The sequence below is a fragment of the Lichenostomus cassidix genome, chromosome 12 (genome assembly GCF_008360975.1).
Source record: "Lichenostomus cassidix isolate B80296 chromosome 12, HeHo_3.0, whole genome shotgun sequence".
NCBI lineage: Eukaryota > Metazoa > Chordata > Aves > Passeriformes > Meliphagidae > Lichenostomus > Lichenostomus cassidix.
The window spans coordinates 13,507,240-13,526,400 of record NC_139493.1 but is presented as its reverse complement, the minus strand read 5'-3'; the positions used below and the strand labels follow the sequence as shown (position 1 = coordinate 13,526,400).

At 38.9% G+C, this 19,161-nt stretch overlaps 1 protein-coding gene across 3 annotated transcripts in view; it reads right to left on the bottom strand.

Annotated features, from left to right (window-relative positions):
• Positions 1 to 10,066: 10,066 nt before the first annotated feature.
• DCP1A (decapping mRNA 1A) overlaps positions 10,067 to 19,161 on the bottom strand; it is a 29,493-nt gene continuing 20,398 nt past the window's right edge. Inside the window, exons 7-10 of one of the 3 annotated variants that reach the window (XM_085072748.1) lie at positions 17,746 to 18,513; positions 16,976 to 17,026; positions 15,474 to 15,692; positions 10,067 to 14,003 (exon numbers count right to left, since the gene is read on the bottom strand). In XM_085072748.1, the coding sequence (XP_084928874.1) occupies positions 13,923 to 14,003; positions 15,474 to 15,692; positions 16,976 to 17,026; positions 17,746 to 18,513 (1,119 nt within the window). In that variant the 3' untranslated portion in view covers positions 10,067 to 13,922. Of the gene's footprint in view, positions 14,004 to 15,473; positions 15,693 to 16,975; positions 17,042 to 17,745; positions 18,514 to 19,161 lie in introns of all 3 variants that reach the window. The other 2 variants (XM_085072746.1, XM_085072749.1) reach the window with 2 other exon arrangements.

The window sequence follows — 19,161 nt, the reverse complement described above, 5'->3', positions numbered from 1 at the left end:
AAAGGATGGGGCGGAGAGAGGCGCGGCCACCTCCCCGCTGCCGCCCACGGGCGGGGCGCTCTGGGCTCTGCATGGCCCCGCGGCGGCACCGGCTCCTCCCGCCGGCGCCATTTCTGCAGTGAGGGGTGAGGCGGCGCGCGCTGGGGCGGCGTGAGGGCGAGGGAGCCGCGCTCCCCTTTTCGCCACAGATCAGGGACTCACAGAATGTCAAGGCTGGAAGGGAGCTCTGGAGACCACCCAGTCCAACCCCGCTGCCATGGCAGGGTCACCCAGAGCAGGTGACACAGGAAAGGGTCCGGGTGGGTTTGGAATGTCTGCGGAGAGGGACACTCCACAACCTCCCTGGGCGGCTGCTCTGCCCCTGTCGACATCAAGAAGTTCTCCCTCATGCTGAGGTGGAATTTCGTGTGTTTTAATTTCGGCCATTGCTCCTGATCCTGTTGCTGGGCACCACTGAAAAGAATCAGGCACCATCCTCTTGGCACCTATCTTTGAGGTGTTTATACATACTAATGAGATCCTCTCAGTATTGTCCAGAATAAACAGGCCCAGCTCCCCCAGTCTCTCCTCATAAGAGATGCTCCAGACCGCTCACCTTCGTGGCCTCCACTGCAGCTCTCCAGTGGCTCCTTGTCTTTCTTGTACCGAGGAGCCCAGAACTGGACACAGAACTGCAGATGTGCCTCACTAGGGATGAGTAAAGGGGCAGATTCACCTCCCTCCACATGTTTGAGTCAACCCCTGCTCCATAAAGCTGGTGCTGAGCGTCTCCACCCCAGCCTGTTACTGTCTCTAGAAGAATGTTACAGCATCCCACAGTGTAACAGTAACCGAGTTTCTTCACGCTGTCGGGAGAAACAGTAGCAGATTTGCCCCGTGTGGCTTCCTGTCAGGAAATAATTCATATTTCCATAATATATGTTAAAGAATGTGGTGAATACAGAGACTTTTGCATAAAATATTGACTTCACCAGCCATCAATCAGCCAATACATTTTCTGTAACAATTCTGAGCACTATGATATTAAAGCTACAGACTTAACTAGGCAAGTAAAATATTTAATATTTGTTCTAGAACAAATGTGGCACTAGAAGGCAAAATCTAGAAGCAAAAAAAAAGGTTAATCAGACAACAGTGACAAAAAAATGTTGTAGTGCTAGAGTGAAGGTTGGAATTGACGATCTTAAAAGTATCTTCCAACCTTGATGAGTCTATGATTCTAAAATACTTCAGATCTTGCTCATGAAGCCTCGTATTCCTGCACTGCACCCCTGTATTTCAGTGTTCAGTCCATTGGTAGTTTGTCCTAGAAACTGTATTGTGTTGTATCACAGTTACGTGTAGTGAACTAATGCTATCATCATCTAGTTCCAGAAGACACTGAACCACTCACATAAAAAAACCTACACCTTCAAGACTCTGCACACTTTGGGTTTCAGAAACAAAGGAAACCAGCTCCGTGTACAGAGCATTCAGCTATGCTCACTTGGCAAACTACCAGCAGGAAGTAACATGTGAAACTCTTAGCAAGGTAAGATAAAACTTTTTTTCCATAGACTAACCAATTTATGAGAAGAAATAAAGGCAGACACCACTCCCTTAGCTTAACTGCTTTCTTAAACTGTTTCATCAGTTGTGTTTTAGAAAATCCTTTTAATAAAAATCTTCAGAAGAAAAACTAGACTGGAAATATGCCAGGAAGGAAAAAATAGAGCCAAACAACCAGACTTGACAGTAGCAAAGTGCGGAGGTTGTTCTGGAGAGCACTATACAAAGGTTAACTGCTGCAACTGCCATTTGCTCTGCTCCAGTATATATTTGACCTTCAAATAATTGGGAAGGCAAACTACATTTTTTTGCCCTCCACAACTAGTTACCCAAATATTTTAATTTCAGTAATACACTTTGAAATGATATGGAAAATAAAATCCAGGGATATGGAAGAGCCTGATGAAAATCACATAAGCCTCAAATCTAAAGACATGGGCTGTAATGCCAAGAGCTTTCAGTGGCAGAGCAGAGGGCCAAAAATGAGGGTATTAATGAACTTCTAGGATCACTGTGCAGGTCTCCTCTCAAGGCATAGAAAGATGTGGTGGAGAAAAACAACAGCCATTCTGAACAGCAGTTTCCCCACGATATTCCTGTTAAAATCCTCTTTGGTTCAACAATATATGGACTTTTGTCCTCCTGGAGTTCTGATGCCCAAAGGTGTATTGTCAGTAGGGGAGTAAGAAAGATCTCAAGAGTTGCAAGTAGCATCTGCAAGATAAATACTGATCTTGTCTCTTCCTTTGCAGATTTTAAACTATAAAATCTACCCCAACTGTTGGTGAAATAACAGTAAATTCCGACCTAGGTTCCCTGTAAAAGATCCTTAACTGAACCTTACGTATGCTACACACCAGCAAATATCTTGCTTGGGATCTGGCTGTGCCATAGCCTCAAATAGGCTTAAAATCAGATTAATCTTCTAGAGTGATGGTTACCAACTTCTCTGAGCACTTTGCACTTTTCCTCTTCTGTCAATGCTTGCATCCTTTCCACAACCTGTCAGCTGTTCTCAAGGCAACAACACACTTGATTCTGTTTGCAGCCATATGGTCAGAAGGTAAGACTAAAGCGGCTTGAGCCATGAGTACTGTTCTGGATCAAGTTTCCTGATTGTTCCTTGCTCGCTGTGCTCTGGCTTTCTCTGGGCAGTCCCAGAGCTCATGAACTGGATTCCTTTGAAATAAAGATGAAACAGAAGATTTAGCCCAAGAAAACAGCCAATACATCCCAGCCATTAGTGAGTATTCAGTCCAACAGGACAGACGAGAGCTAGTCTGGAGCAGAATTCAAACTCCCTTATAGTGCAGATGGGGAGTCCTCTGCACTTTCTCATGTGCTCCATAGACCTGCTCAACTGGAATCTCCTACCTGCTGATGCAGTTGAAGCCACAGAACCATTTTAGCAGCACAGCATCATTTATGAGCTTGAGCTCTGTACTGTGCTTACTGATTTGAGAGCAGTTGTTAAAATACTGGCTGTGCTAGGGAAGGGAATGACAATTTTTCTATCCCCTGCTGCTGTTTAAACACTGTTCTTTAGACAGATGTTGACATTTGGCTCAACCATCATCTCACTGACATGGGGTTATCCATGTCAGTTGAGTGAGGTTAGGCAGAATAATTTGGTCTTCCCTAATCTGTGGTTTAGAAGAGGTGCATAAAGTAAATTCTTCAAAGGAGGCCAAGTGTAAGTGAAATAATGTTTATCATGCCAAACTCCACAGTATTTTGTATTGACCACACATATATTAAGAAAACATGGCTGTGCACCCAATTTCAGCTGCAGAAAATAAATTTCAAAAAACTTCTTAAATACATTCACATCAGGACACAAAAAGCTTATTTTAGAGATATGGCTACTTCCTCTTTCTGAATGGCTGGTTGTATTTACAAACACAGGAGAAAAATATCAAAATGGAAGCAGGCATCATGAAAACAATGAAGTAATTTCTACACTAAGTTTTTGCTTCTACTGGATTAATTTTCCTCCCTGTTTTCTGACTATACAGTGTGATTAAGAGGTCAGCATTGCCAAGCTATTGCAGTTCTTCTCTGCATGTATCATTGGTAGTGGCAAAGTGAGATGACAGTCAACTAAAATAGAGTTTGCTCACTCCCTGCTCCTTTGTCAATGTCCTTTGTTTTCTCACAGCTCTTTAAAATATAAACTGGCCAGATCACAGCTGTGCTTTTGACTTTGTTGGCCCAGGCTGATTCCATTCTTTGGCTGAAGAGTAAGGCCTGTGGTCATGTCTCTGTGATTACAGTGAACATGTGCTCTTGAATGTTCCTTGTAAGGATGGCTCCCTCACAAACTGTCTCCTAAGTGTACTGGCAACAGCAATCTTAGCAAGTGCCTTCTCAGGCTGGACATAACAGTGCTTTCTTGTTTCCCTCCTGTAAGAAAATAATGGGGATGATTTGGATCAGTCCAGTATTACTATAGGTCACAACTTCTTTTCTTTCCTCCATTGTTGTCTGAATGGTAAAAAGACTTTAGATATCCTTAGCTTAGATAATGGCACTGGGAGATCACTGCCCACAACTCCCCCTCTGTTCCCTGAATCCTTGCGCTGCATCACCGAGTGCTTACTGTGGTATTGTGTTGTTAAAACAGCAGCTCAAGCATTCACAGGATGAAATTCCACCTTGTGTCAGTGCCTGCACTTTGATCTACTGAAGAGGCGTGTTATTTCTGCAACTCTGACCAAGTGTGATGGACTGTAAAGCAATAGCTGAAGTCATGGTATACATTGCATACAACAGTCAACATTTCTTCCGCATTCCTGAGACTTGCCTCTGAAACCACATACAATGTGATTAAAACAAGGATGCAAATGTATGGACAAACAGTCTTGCTTCAGAACATACAATCACATCTTGTTAGCTTCAGTATGAACTACTAGACTAAACAGCTTATTAAATACATACACAGGATAACTGGATTTTTCCATCCCTTCCTCCACGTTTCAGTGTCAGGCCATTATGTGCAGCAGAAGCATGAAAGCTCAGCTATGACTGACATTTGCTGAGATACTGCAAAAATGCATTGCTGACATAAGTACATGCAACCCTGTTTACCACAGCAGGAGCTGCATGCACTCAGCAGTGCTGGAATTCAGGCCAATTAGCTACAATGGGGCTACGTACCCAATTTTGCCTTAAAAACTGTTCTCAAAAGATTCCCAAGTCTAGTAAGAGCTCATTACTACAAAATCCAAACACAAGCGAGTAAAGAAAATGCGTGGAGGTGTGGGAGGAGACCAACAGGCTGTGCATTTGCAGCTTGAGCACTCTATGGATTCCAAACTGAACTGGAATTGCCAGTCACTGCTGTCCTGGATTGTAACCCTGCTAGTCCTGAACATTTCCATGTACGGCACAGGGTTTAATTTCATTTGCAAAGTACCTTAAAAATGAGAAGTGAGATTCCACTCAATGCAGAATTGTGGTGGAATTCCAATCCTTGTAGCCTGGTGGATGGGAATGCAGTACATTGTCAGACTGAATCTGTTGCTGCAAATTTTCCTGAGATTCAATCCTTACTGTCACATCTTACTCCAAATAAATTCTGTTCCTTCATCAGTGATAGAAAGTAGTTTTAGATAAGCACAAATGCACACTCAAGTAAACACCTTGTGAAAAGAATATTCAGTAGGCTGTGAAATAATGATCAGCTCTGCAGTTCCCACTGGAGCATGAAAAACACTCTCAACATCCTTTAGTTGCCATAGAACAGCAGTGTGTGCTACGCAGACTACAAACAGCTATAACCAGCAACCTGGAAAGTGCAAGGTTCTTATGCAGCACCTGATCCAGAAACATCCAGAAGGGAAATCCATCCACCTTTGAAGTTCAGTAAGAGCAAGATACAAGAAAAAGATACGTACAAACAGAATAGATTCATAGTTCAACTCAACTAAAACCTTCTCCTCAGCTGACAAAGTAGTCTGCAAAAAGAAAAACGTGTATGGAAACTTCATAACAGAGCAGACAGTTCTTGAGTTAAAGGCAGACAAATGTTTGATAAAAATAATTTTAAACCATAGTATTTTTTATATTGACTCTAAATAAAAATGTCATTTACTAAAAAAAAAAAACAAACCAGACCCAACCCAAAAGTTGGAAAGTTTCCAAAGTATTATGACAATTTCATGGTACACAAAAAAGTTCAGATTAAACCAAATAACTTGAGACAAGTCTTATACAATGAGACTTTTTTATGTCTAACATGTAGCCTGCCAGAGAAAAAACAAAGCATTTTATGTCTCACACAGTTAAAAGGAACTCACAGTGACTGATTTTGGGCTGTTTGATGATATTTAGGGAAGTATTTCTGATAACAGTGCAAGAAACTTACAGTATTTAAATCAAAGTTTGTAATGCTAACATTGCAGTATTTTGGGGCTTAGTAATAATTGGCTTAGTATAACCAATTAATAATAATATTTACAAAACTAAATTTATAATCTCACTTGTAATTTCTTCATCTTATGTTAAGATAAATATGAACTACTTATGCAGTAGGAGTTTGATGCATTTGCCTGCATCTATGCTCAAAAGGCCTACTGAATACATAGATGTTCCACAGCTACTTCACCATGTTTGCTTTCCCTTTTTGATTCTTAACTCAAGTTCCATAACACTCTTCAAACAAGCTCAGAATTTATTAGTCTCTTTAGCCTTTGTTTAAATGAAAATCTGTATTCAGTTAACTGAATTTGGCAAAATTAAAAGAATAAAGTTATTGATGATAACTTGTGAAGAGAAATCTCCCAAACAGCAATGCTTTCATAGGGTGTGCACGTTTAGAAAGAAGGTATATGAGAGCTATAATGACCAAATAAAGCAGGATTTATTTGTGCTCTAATGCATAGGAAAGTAAGTGAAAAAGAATTTTCTTCAGCCTGACCTCTGCAACACAACAGGCTTTGACTATTCTTGTCCTTTGAAAGAAGAGCTGCATTAGAAGCCCTTCAAGAAGGAAATAATTCAAGAATGGATGAAATGGATTGATGCCAGAGCATTCTCTCATTATGCAGGCCATTATGCACCACCAGCACATCCTTCTTCATGCAAAACCACAGTGATTTCAGTTAGACATGGAACAGATTGTTCAGCTCATCTTCAGTAATAACATTATTTAGCTGCTAATGAATTTAAGGAAAAAAAGAAAAATGAAAAAAAAATCTCTGACGTCTGTGGAGCACATTATCAGTAATTGTAAGAAATTATATGTACTGCACGAGAACAGGTATAGGAGCAGTAATAAGATCAGGTGTATTTTCTAAAAAGAAGTTACAAATAAAGCTACATCACAGGCCCAGGCACTACAAATCATGAATCTACATTACTTGCATGTGTCTCTTATTACAGCAGTTTCCCTCAGACAGCTATCTTCATATCTGTAGAATATGAATTTATTTTCAAACTCTTATTAAAAGTACTGCATGTGTTTCTAACCAAACCTTTGGGTTTTCTGTAAAAGCTTCTCTTGTAACAGAATTTTCCTGTTAAAAATAAACCACTGAAAAGTAGAGATCTCTCTTTATAATGGGCACCCTGTGCCTTCTATCCTGATCACATCAGGAGCAGAGCTTGCTGTAAACCACAACAGACTCGGTGCACATCCAGATCTTGCTGGATTTAACTGCACCCTTGTACCTCAATTCTTGTGGTGAGTTTAAGATGACAGAAACTTCCTTTGCAGCAGTTTTGTTACGTGGGAGAACCATGTCCCCAGAGGACGGAAGCTGATTTGTTTGATGCTTAAAACATAAACCAGAGAAGGCACTTAGCATCATCCATAAATCTCAAACCTACATGAGAAAGCTGGATAACCTGCTAAGCCTCTCCCACCCCTCTTCTGAACCACAAGAAGTAAGACCAGGATGTGCAAGTCATATGCTTTCTAAAATAAGACCAACATAGCGCTTTGTATACAGGAGACAGACTGGGTGATCTTTGCTCTGTAGATACTCTTAAAAGCTTCTTGACTTATTTATGAGGAGAAAAAAAAGTAAAACTTATGCATTTACATCACATCCCTGTGTGTTTCCACGAAAGGCCTAAGGGCAAGTGCTTTCATTTCAGCCAGCATATAAAGCTTACTCTTTTGTGGTTTTATTTCCCAAGGTTGATTTTGCAAAATGAACCTTCCTGAATTTTAAAGAATGGATTCTGGTAGAAATATTTTTAAAGGTCTATTTGAAATGAAAGACAAAAGGCAGCTAGGTATGAGCAGCCTTGTTCTATGTAGCAGATTTTAAACTGCAGTGGGAGACCACCAAGCAAAAATCAGGGACTGCTGCAAACCAGCCAACTCCACTGTGCTGCTTCATCACCAGAGGTTAAAAAACTCCACAGCAGACCTGAAGAATTAGAGCAAGGAAATCATGTCTACCCTGTCATTTTTTGAACACGCCCCAAAATACTTTGAGTTCTTACAGGCAATCTGCATTTGAGCTTTGAGAATACCTGAAGACATGAGGCAATACAGAAATAAAACTGTAACTTAAATTATTCTGTGTTTCAGGAAATACCTTTACCGGCCATACTTGCCTCTCTACAATATCCCCTTTCATATTTACTTAAGCTCTTTTGCTATTCCTTCCCTTGTTTTCTTCTCAGGAATCTTCTATTCAGTGGTCCTTTTCCTCTTGTTTTATTGCAAGTGCTCTTTCAAAAATGCAGCGACTGATAAAAATCTCTCTTCAATGCCCTTTTTTCTCAATGCTTTTTTGATCCTAATTAGGAGTGTCATATGAAAAGGAAGTGAAAAATTGTTGCACAACTGTCAAGGACGAGCTTTACAGTTCATGGCTGTATTTTAACTTGCAGGTCTATCACAGAAGTTCAATTCTCCTAAATTAGTAGGTCATCAAAAGTAAATCCCTCCATCAAAATCTGAAAAGACAGAAACCAGCTGATTCACACTTGAAGTTGCTTCAGGATAGGTGAAAAAATTCCACTACTGGGCACTGGAAATATCATTTGATAACATACATTATAATTTCTAATAGTTTGATTAGAAAATTAAACTGAAATTTACCTCAGGCATAATAAAGACTATTTAGCGACTTCAAGGCATCCTATTAACAAATGAAGAAAGACTGTATAAATGACAATTTCTTACTCTCTGTGTTAATATCAACACACCCCAGTATCTTCTGTAGTGACAAGGAAGTGTAGTTGAACCCTTACCAACCATGAGTCCACTGACTTCAATTAATTTGGCCCACGAACATGAGCTACAACTTATTGTGGTATTTCATTCTGCAAGCCTGCAAATAAAATTTGAATTTTAGAGGATGAGCTTTAGGAAGCCTAATGCTTATGCCCTGATTCTATTCAGTACATATCACCATCACAGCAGGGATTGACTTTATGCTCTCATGCACTTTCAAAAAGCATGACTGTAGAGCACACAGGATCAAGAAAGAAAAAGCCAAAGAGATTTTGGTCCGCATGCCTGCTTTAGCTGGAGGTACACATAGAAATTTGGAAGTATTACCTTATTCCCAAACCAAAGGAGAGCACTTAATGTAGTAACAGTAAAGAGGAATACCTGGATCCAGAGAAGACAAACAGATTAATGGCACTGAGAATGACAAAAATATTATTGATGTTGACCAGACAGGCAACACACCTAAAACAGAATTTAAATCTACATTCCAGAATTTGAAGTTTGATTCTAAGCTGTTTCCACTTTTTTCAATTAGCTAACAGTAGATCCATGACCTCTGTACCTGTTTTGTATAGCAGTCTTCCATTAGAAGAATCTCCTTCTGGACATAGTACAGGAATCAGTCCAATATGAACCATTAGAGGAACAAATGGCATTCTCCAGTGGCCTCCCTTGACATTTCATCTGCCCTGTGATCACCATCTCCTATGGGTAGTTAGAATAGGAATAAGCATACAGCTAAGATTAAGGAATTTAGGCATAAGGTTTTGTTCTAATTTCAAGATCAATTTCTGTGTTTTTCTTCCTCATCAGCTTCCCTGTTTTACTTTGTGAAATCTGGATCAATCAGTTGCATGATAGCAATCAGATACGGTAAGAGGACAAGTGCAATTTCCAATGTCTTGGATCAAAAATCAACACTAGATTGAGAACCAAATGCTGTATCTAGATGGATTAAAGGGGATACCACAAAAAAGTGATACGGACAGGCACTAAACCCAGCTAGAGCTGTACTTACAAGCCAGTGAAATTGCAGCTGCATTTCTTAATGTGAGAGGAAATGTATTTGTTTATCAAATTCAAACCAGAAGGCTGTTGACAGCAACAGAGGACCTTGTAAAGGCTGTTCAAAGTGACAGAGGCTCTTCCCCACTGTCCTTCAAGCACTCAGGTTGTATTTTCTTAGCACACCAATGCAATTTGGTTCTAACCCCAGAATGGAGTAAGGAATTTGAGTTTCTTTTCTGGGAAATAGTAACCCTAAATAAAAATTAAACCTTTCAGTAGGCTAACAGAACTCTAGAAATAAAAGGAAACATCACAATATTTTAGGAGGTGCTGAAACATTTGTTTTGAAGTTTTATTACAAAAATATATTTGCAAACATACAAAATTTTGGATGAAAAAATGCTCATTCTTAAACATTTATGCAATAACTTAGTAACTGCAAACATACATAGGTGCTACAAATCCCACACCATACCAAAAACGTTAATGATGCAGTATCTACATTTATTGACTTACAACTATTCCGGTTTCCAGGAATCTTTCCTGAAGCCCCCCTTCCCCGTGGTCTTCATATTGAAAGAACATGCAAATGGCTACAACTGGTGCATACGCAGAAGTGATGAAACTCAGAAGTTACTAAAAGCACATAATGTACATAAAAAAACCTAACTAACCATATGCTCATACACTGAATAGATAAAAATAAATACACCACCAAATCAGAGATACTGCAATTTTTCCAACTTGAACTGAAAGAAGATATTGCATCTTAACATTTTTGTAACATTGCCAGACAAAAATGAGGTGATAGATATTGCACACATTCCTCTTGTTAAGATATGCTGTACAAAGCAACCCAAAGACCTGGCAAAAAGGTGGCTGATTTGCTTAGAATACTTTTAAAAACCAAGAAGTCTCAAATTCAAGCTTGCTTTCCAAAACATTTCAGAAATTCTATCAGTGACTACACATGGCATAATGGGTTTCAGAAATAAACCAAAATGAAGCAATTAGAAATACAAGCGAAAAAGATACATCCAGCAGTGTTTAAATGTAATATTGAGTATTTATACACAGAATTACACATTTCATATTAAATCAGGATGAATCAATTTTTTTAAATCACTCTTTCTGCAAATCTTATTTTGGAAAGATATTCTGCTTCTAAAGTTAATAGCTGTTAGGCACCTTTCATATAAACTTTGCATTGTTAAGTAACAACAGATAAAGTCTAACTACAAAACTGAGAATTTTGATTTTCCTGAACAATTCCACACCTGTATGTTTTAAAACTGTCTGATTAGGGAAAATGTGAAAATTCAAACTCAAACCTAAAGTAACTTAACGTGAGCCACAAAACACATGCTTAGGTAAGAATTAATTTGGGAAGTCTGAACTAATAATCTTTTGATTCCCAGAAAGAATAGAAAAAAATCCCCATTAAGACAGTAGTTAAAAAAAAAATCACTTGAAAATAGTCACAATCATTTCCTGTGATGCCCCTGGCAAATTGCTACACACTGGTTATCCCTACATGCAGATAACATGAATCAAACACTTCAAGAAGCTGGTAATTTCAAACTTAGATAAAAATTAAAAAAAATTAGGGAAAAAGAAGTTTTTAAATATACAGTCCACAATTTAAAAATATTCAAATTTTACACTGTAATTGAGCTTGTGTTTTACAATGAGCTTTTAGTTAAAGGAGTTTATCTGTTAAAGCCACTCCCCTGGCACTTGTCACACCTCTGCAGTGGGGGATGACACCCAGGATGGATCCTGTGTCACTTGGTCACACACAGAAGGTGGAACAAACACATGCACGTCTTCAAAGTGTAAAGTTTGCTGTGGACACTATGATTTCAACTCTGGTTCTCTGCCAACTCATTCTGAAAGTCTGGGCAGGGAAGTAAACCAACAACCTATTGCTAGCAGGGCACTACAAAACCAAAGAGAAGAACTGCTTGTTTCCAGCAGTCCAGGAACCCTCACAAGTTAAGGATATTCAAAGCAGTATTACTTTAGTATATGGCTGAAGAACTCAAAATACAACTCCTTCCTATCATTTCTACAGATCTTTGGATATGACTGTATTTAGCAAACAGTACCAATGTGCACTATCAGCTTCCAACATTTCTATTCTTACAAACTTTTATCAAATCTTTCTTTGAAGAAACCAGAAGCTGTCCACGAGAACTGTGAAGTTATGGATTCTGTCTTTGCTAAATCCAGAGAAGAGCAACTCTCTATTTGGTTTAGACTGTCTACTTTTGTTCAGAGAAAATGCTCACTGGTTTGTCCCTTTTAGTGAAACTTCTCCTAAAATGCCCAACACAAAATTAGTTTAGACCACTGATCTGAGTCTCACTGTTTATGTGCATACACAGTATTGTAACTCCAGATTTTATGGAAGAAGCTCCTATCTTCCTTAACAAGGCTGAGTTTATATTGCTGAATTCAAATGCTACCATTAAATCCAATACACTTCTTGATGAATACACATGACATTAGCATCTTTCCCTGAATCTTGCACATTTTTCTAACAATACAGTATATATTTTAACTGGAAACACTGAACTCAAAAGGCTGAGAAGAGCTTTTCAGAAGGCAGGTAGTGCTAAAAAAAATACACTTTTCACTAAAAAGCTAGGAGAAAACCTAAAATAGATCAAATAAAATACATAAAAATGTACATATTTGTTGTATCTAAAACATCTGGATTTGTGAACAAGTCACAATTAAAGCTCAATTACTAGTTTCCAATGAAATGGCCATGCACCTTGACTATGTCAACATTAATTAATCCTTAGGATATCTATACATACATATTTGTTGTAAGGAGCCAAACAATATTTTTCTTCATATTTCAATAGTGCTTGAGGGAAAAGATTGAAGCAGTGCATCATAACTTGCTACAGATTATCTTTTTACTCAATAACCCAACTCTTTTCTACTGAAAAAGCATCTTTTAAAACTACTATTGCTGGAGATGGTTGGGACCTGAAGTCAAACTACCTTTGCATGCCTTTAAGAAATAAATACAACCCTAGGTAAACCAACACAGCAGCATAAGAAAGTAGAATTCAAAATTTTCAGATTTCAAATGGGGAAGTACCCAGTTAAATTCTCAGTGAATAGTGACGTACAAAATCACGTCTAGAAAGCAGTAACATTTTAATTAGATAAACTTCAGACTATGAAGTGTGCACTAGTAATCTGGGGGGAGGGCAACAGAAGAAAAGTATGCATTTGTTTCCCATCTGCATAGTTTTCAACACTGCACTTCCAACACAACTGAGGAATGAAAGCCAACTATGATGTGGTCCATCCTTACACTAAAAGGGAACAAAATATTTAAATTTTATGATATAGTGTTGAACAGGAAGAGGGTCTTCCAGTGGTGGTCTCCTAACTATAAATTTAAAATGAGAACTTCAACATGCAACCAATTTGTTGCTTAAAACAAAAGGTACAATCACTGAGAAGATTTTGCATATTTCAAATGTTGCCTTTTAAGAGAAAATGGCCTTATTCACTTGGATAAGTGTTTTATGTCAGCAATGCAGAAACAAGGTAAGATTAATTAAATACTGCAAGGATGAATTTACATGCATTAGCTAGAGACTGTCAATATATAGAGCAAATCACATTTTCAGATTTTTGTCAAAGATTTAGCTCCAATGGCCTGGCTTCCAGAACCTTTCCTTCCCCACACCTGCCAGCTTAATCACAAGGCATTTTGCTCTCATTTTTTCCTTAGTCTTTCAAACTGGAACTAGGTTTCTACAAGTGAATTTTGTTCTGGTGTGCAATAGTGTACTATACTGTGCATTTGCTGGTTGAAATAGTTTTGAGTCTGTAACCCTTGAACAGTGAACACAGCCAGGAATGAGAGCCAGAGCAAACATCTGCACATTCACTTAATGCTAATGAGAGCTCAAATGCAACTTAAGTCCTCTCCCCAATAAAAAAAAGGTTTGCTGGTGATGATCACAGTGAAAACCTAGATCACTTCTGAGAACATTACTTTCATAAGTATTTAAGGAATAATCTTTCCTAACAGGTTCAAATTCAAGACATTGAAAACTAAATATTCTTTTACAAAAATATTAGTTTTATAGATGAGGCTTAATTGTTTCTAAAATGAACATATTTTAAGTAGATTCAGCTTCAATTATAGCTTAATGTTGTCTGTACTCTTCGTTAGGACTTGCAAGTAGACTTCATGGATAGTGCTGAGAAAACGGGAATCATTCTGCAGGATAAAAAGAAACACATTAGAAACATCAGTAAAGAGATGCAAAAAAAAGTTTAATTTTATGCCACTTAAGTTGTGACACGGATTCCTTCCAGTGCCAGCTGTTAGGGGAACAAGCTGTGTGCCTGCACAAGAGGTGCTTTTGGAACACACATGTGCTGTGAACCACGAAGCTGGTCAGGAGCTAAAGATACCACCAGCCACTGTGGATGCTCAAACAAACAGGCTTGGCCACATTTTGCTTCCCTCCAGAGTCCAAACCATAGTCTTAGACACAAAGAATCCCATTCTGTATACAGGCTCCCAAATCAAGGCTGCCTGAGTGTCAGATGTGATGTTGTTTGTCAGGCAGACCAGCCTGAATGGGATTGCAGTGTGCTCTACAAGAATTCTCATGTCAAAGCACGACTGGGAACTTAATTGGTTTAATCTATGGACAATATTTAGAGATATTTCTTGAGTCTAATTCCTTCAAATGACAAGTTTACAAAACTGGCACCTAATGAATTAGCTTGAGGGTGCAATATTCTCTTTACAAGATCTGAACAGCAATTGGTATCCTGCTTAGAGTGCTGTGTGAATACTCCCATGCTGCAGGATATGCCTATTTTAGTCTTCATTCAGCTCTCTCTCTCTAAAGACTGGAGACACGTATCCCTGTCAGCTCCCTGTGAGCTCAGTTCCAGGATTAGTTTAAGTCTTTAATTAGAAAACCCATACACACCAGTAGAAGAACAGGTTATGTAAAATGGAACAGATAAATCAAGCAACCTAACAATGGGATCTGGTAATGACCTTTTTTGGTCCTAACAACTTGGTCACTGGGGAGATACTGTTTGTTATTTTTATACTTGCATTTTGGGTATAAGCTCTACTAATACCAGCATGGAGAGCAAGAGAATACTGAGCTAAGAAAGACGTGTTTGTCATTCATGACAACTTCACCTTGACATTAGAGGTCAAAATAATCTCAATGCACAGCTGCTCCCAACATCACAGATTTGATTCAAGTGAACTTTTTAGTCCCTAGAAATAGCAGAGCTAAAACTTTGCAATTTCCATTTCAAAGAAACATACTAAAAGTATAGATGAGGACAGGTTCCAGGAAACTGAAAACAGGAAAGCTTTCCTTGGGGAAGTGGAACACTTACAAAGACAGCAAAATCAACTCCCCCCCATACCAGCTTCTACTAGTGCAAGTTACTCCTCACTTGTCTACAAATTCATATGGATGTGAAAGGACACATCCCAGGTACTCTGTTCTTCTAAGTCCTCCATACCTCAACCAAAAGGAGCAAGCTGTGCCATACTCTGTGTACACTGTGGAGTTACCTGCCCCTTCCCACAGAAAAGAACATCTTTTGTAATCTTTCAGGGCAAAAGGAGTTATAGGGGTCCAGAATTTGTCAGTGCTGCCTTCTGTGCTTGGAACCCCATCCCTCAGAAACTGAGCTCTGTATACAGTACCTTTATTAGATGTATCAATGCTTCTTGAAGCTGAGACCTACTGAGAACAGTAGGAGGTGTAGTCTGAATTTCTGTTGTTCCAAGTGTTAAAGGCGAAGAAGAACTAGCTTTATTCTCTACTTCAGTAGCTTTTGTAGCTGATTGCTGAAACACACTTGGAGACAAGAGCACTGAAGGCGTTACTGTCGTTGTGGCTGTAACAAACTGTGGAGGTGCAACCTTTAAAAGAACAGAAAATTAATAACCACTGTGTTCAGAAAGAATGAATGATGCTGTAAAGGCTAGAGACATGAGCAAGAAGAAAATGAAATAAATTGTAGCCACAATTATTCAGTCAGATATTACAGAATAGCTGCTCTTAAGAAATATCTACCTATGAAGATTAGTATCAATAGTACTTCTCCCTCCAAAGCCTTCTAAAGTTAATGTGTGTATAACATCAACACCAGCAGAACTAGCAAACTGATTTTCTTGTAGTCAAAACTGTGAAGACTCACAGCTAGGGATTTCACCTGAAGACAATGTTTAAACCAACGGTTTACTGTACATCATGCACGTTTCTTAAAATTCCCAAATCCACATAAAATGCTTTTAATTAGGTAATTATTTACTAATTGGGTCATGAATAGACTGTAGAGCTTATCTTATAGCAGGCCAGTAGCTAAAACAGCATTTTACTTTAAGTAGGGCCTTTTTTATTGCCTTTACAATCAGATCTGGGCATGTTACTAAAATTGCTTTCATGGAGAGCAAGTTTGACAAGAATGAGGCAAGAAATCTGAAAAAGGAATGGGTGCATAAGGGAAAAGTAGAATTAAAATAGAGATGGTGTCCTAAAATGAATACATAGCAAAAGGGTAATTAAAGCCAATTATTGAACACTTGACTATTACCAGTTATTTTGTAACTGCAACCTGAAACTAAAAATTGACATTATTTTAAACTGTTACTCAAGGCAGTTCTAAGAATCTTAAATCTGTTTTTTGATGACTAAAACTTGCTATTACAAGTTTTGCAGTAACAAATGCTCGTTACTCTTTATTTCCTCCATCCTCAATTTTTTCTGCTTGGGATGTTTCCATAAAATACAACGTATCTCAGGAAAACTGAGAAACAGTAAGGCAAGGGTTGCATTTTAAGCCTCTGAGGTGCTTAAGGTTGGGCCAAGGCTAATAGACCTTACCACAATATTATGGCATTAGTACTGCTTGCTGACAACATAAAAAAGCACAGTTCAAACAGTGCAAGTTCAGTGCAGGGCTGCAAATCCAAAATTGTGTTCTCACTTCCGCATTAAACCAACAATAAGATGGACTGTACAAGAGCAGTGCATTGACAGAATGCCCCTTCCTCCAGTAGAGCTTTCTGCTTCCTAACAGCTCCTTCAATATGGTCAGTGGGCAGTGACTACTTGAGATACCAACTGTGTACCACGGCTGGTTTTTTTTCCCCCCTTTCTAAGAAAACCAATGAACAATCAGCAGAGGTACTTATCCACTTACTTGACTTGCTTTAGACAAAGTTTTCGGCTGTGGAAATACTTCTGATTCCTTGTTTTGTTGTACAGTCTAAGTTAAAAAAAAAAAGCAAAATTCATAAGTTACCATCCACAGCTCCATTTCTAGTGGTGCTTCTCTATTTTTAAGGAAGCCACAAAAATGCAAATTCTAACAGATTTTAGACGGAATTTGATAAATTTTGTAAAACTGATATAATCGATGGGAAGCTGGAAAAAGAGGGAAAATCTGAATTTATGTTTTATGCTTTCAATATGATGGCAAACCTATAAAGCCATCTCAGCGTAACCCACAGGTAGCCCCATCAGAAGGGGGTCAAAATTGAAGTAGTACAAAACACTCAAAGCAAAATAATCAGAAAAAGGAAATTGTTAATTATATATTTTCAATTAACATACAGGCTAGACTTCCACCACATCAACTCTCATCACACTGCTCAGCCTGTAACCTTCTGTCCCCTCTCAGATCACCAGCTCTGAGCAGTACTTTTCTGACACAGATTAATTCTGTAGGACTTATTCACCCACTAGCAGCACCAGTTTGAAAAACCTGCTCCTCTACAGCGAGGTCTGTCACTGACAGCAGATGCTAATGACATAAAGCAAACGGAACTGGATTTCTAACTTAGTCATTCAATCAATATCACACAGTGGAAGCCTTTCATTATCTTCCAATGGCTAATACATAACAGCACATTTGTCAAGGGAAAAATACATGAAGTTTAAAAAGAGTCTAAAGCTTCATGGATATTAAAGCGCACAGAATACCTGAAGGGGAGAGATTATCTTGCTGTTCAGGGCTGATGGTTTACTGTGAGATTCTTTGAAGCTTTCTGGTGTTGCAAGTTGGCCAACTGAGGCAGAGATGTTTGGTGTTAAGGGAGTCTTAGTGAGAGACTGCTGTTGTGTTTGGTCATGCTGTGGGGTCAACCTGAGTTTCTGGAGAAGATCAACACTTGTATGAGAGGCATTTGAGACAGTCCCTGTGTTTGCTGCTGTCAGGGGTGCTATGAGCTGGCTTTGGCCAGCCATTAGATTCTGTGGAGCGTGGTTCACTTCAGATGGCGGCTGATTCACCAGTGGGGATATGGGCTTGGCAGCTTGCTGCATAACTTGCATTATACTGTTGCTTTGTTTGAGGCCAGGAAGCATCTGAGCAGGGGCAGCTTCCATTGTAGAGGCTGAATTAAGAACAGGGCTTAAACGAACTGAATAGCTTGAAACATTTTTCATATCAGGCTGGGAAACTGAAGCTGGAGGTATTATTATAGGTGTTAAACAGTCCTGCTGATTGGCACTGGTTTTAACGCTCGGACTTTCAGATTTCCCCAGGGATTGTTGCATTACTGGTGACTGGTCAAAGGAAAAAGGCAAAAGCAAACTGTGCTGCTCTCTGGCAGATGTGTCTGTCTGCAGCTTCTCCATTCTCTCTGGATTGGGATATGGAGCTGCAGGCTGTTCCTTTTGTACAGAGGTTCCAAACAGTTCCTCCAAAGTCAGATGCTTCTGTCTTGACTGAAATGGCTAAAAAGAAGGGAGAGGGAAGTATTCAGTTAAGAGCTATACACAGCACTGTGCAGCTCACACAGTCTATTACAAATTCAAGGAAACTATGAGAGACAACTAGGTCAAATGCATGTAAAATACAGTTTGGGTATCAAGTGTGCCTTATTTACAGGAATTTTGAAATTAATTTAATTTACAAGGAACATCCTAACTATGTATGGTTTTTCTTTACAGCCTTCTCAGGACAGTCTGTACACTCGCAGTCAGGAAGGGGGAAGGCTATGGATTCTGTCAGGAACATAGCACCTGCCATCATCTATCAGCCCTAACCACCCAAGGCACTTTGGGGAAGTGAGAGGGGAAAACATACACGTTGAACAGTATTTACAGAGTTGGAAATAATTAAATGGCCTTAGGATGGGAAAGGAACATAGAAACCAGGAGCCGCACAACTGAACAAGCAATACATGCCTAGACAGTTTTCCTCATCCTTTTCATTAAAAATGCACTAGATGTTACAATAGGTAAGAGAGTTTATATAAATGTAAACATATATATATTTATCTCCTTGAAAAGAGTTTATAGATACACAGTTACATCTACCAGTCCTTTAAACTCTACCAAAAATATACATCTAGTCTACACCACTGACATTGCTGGAAAAAT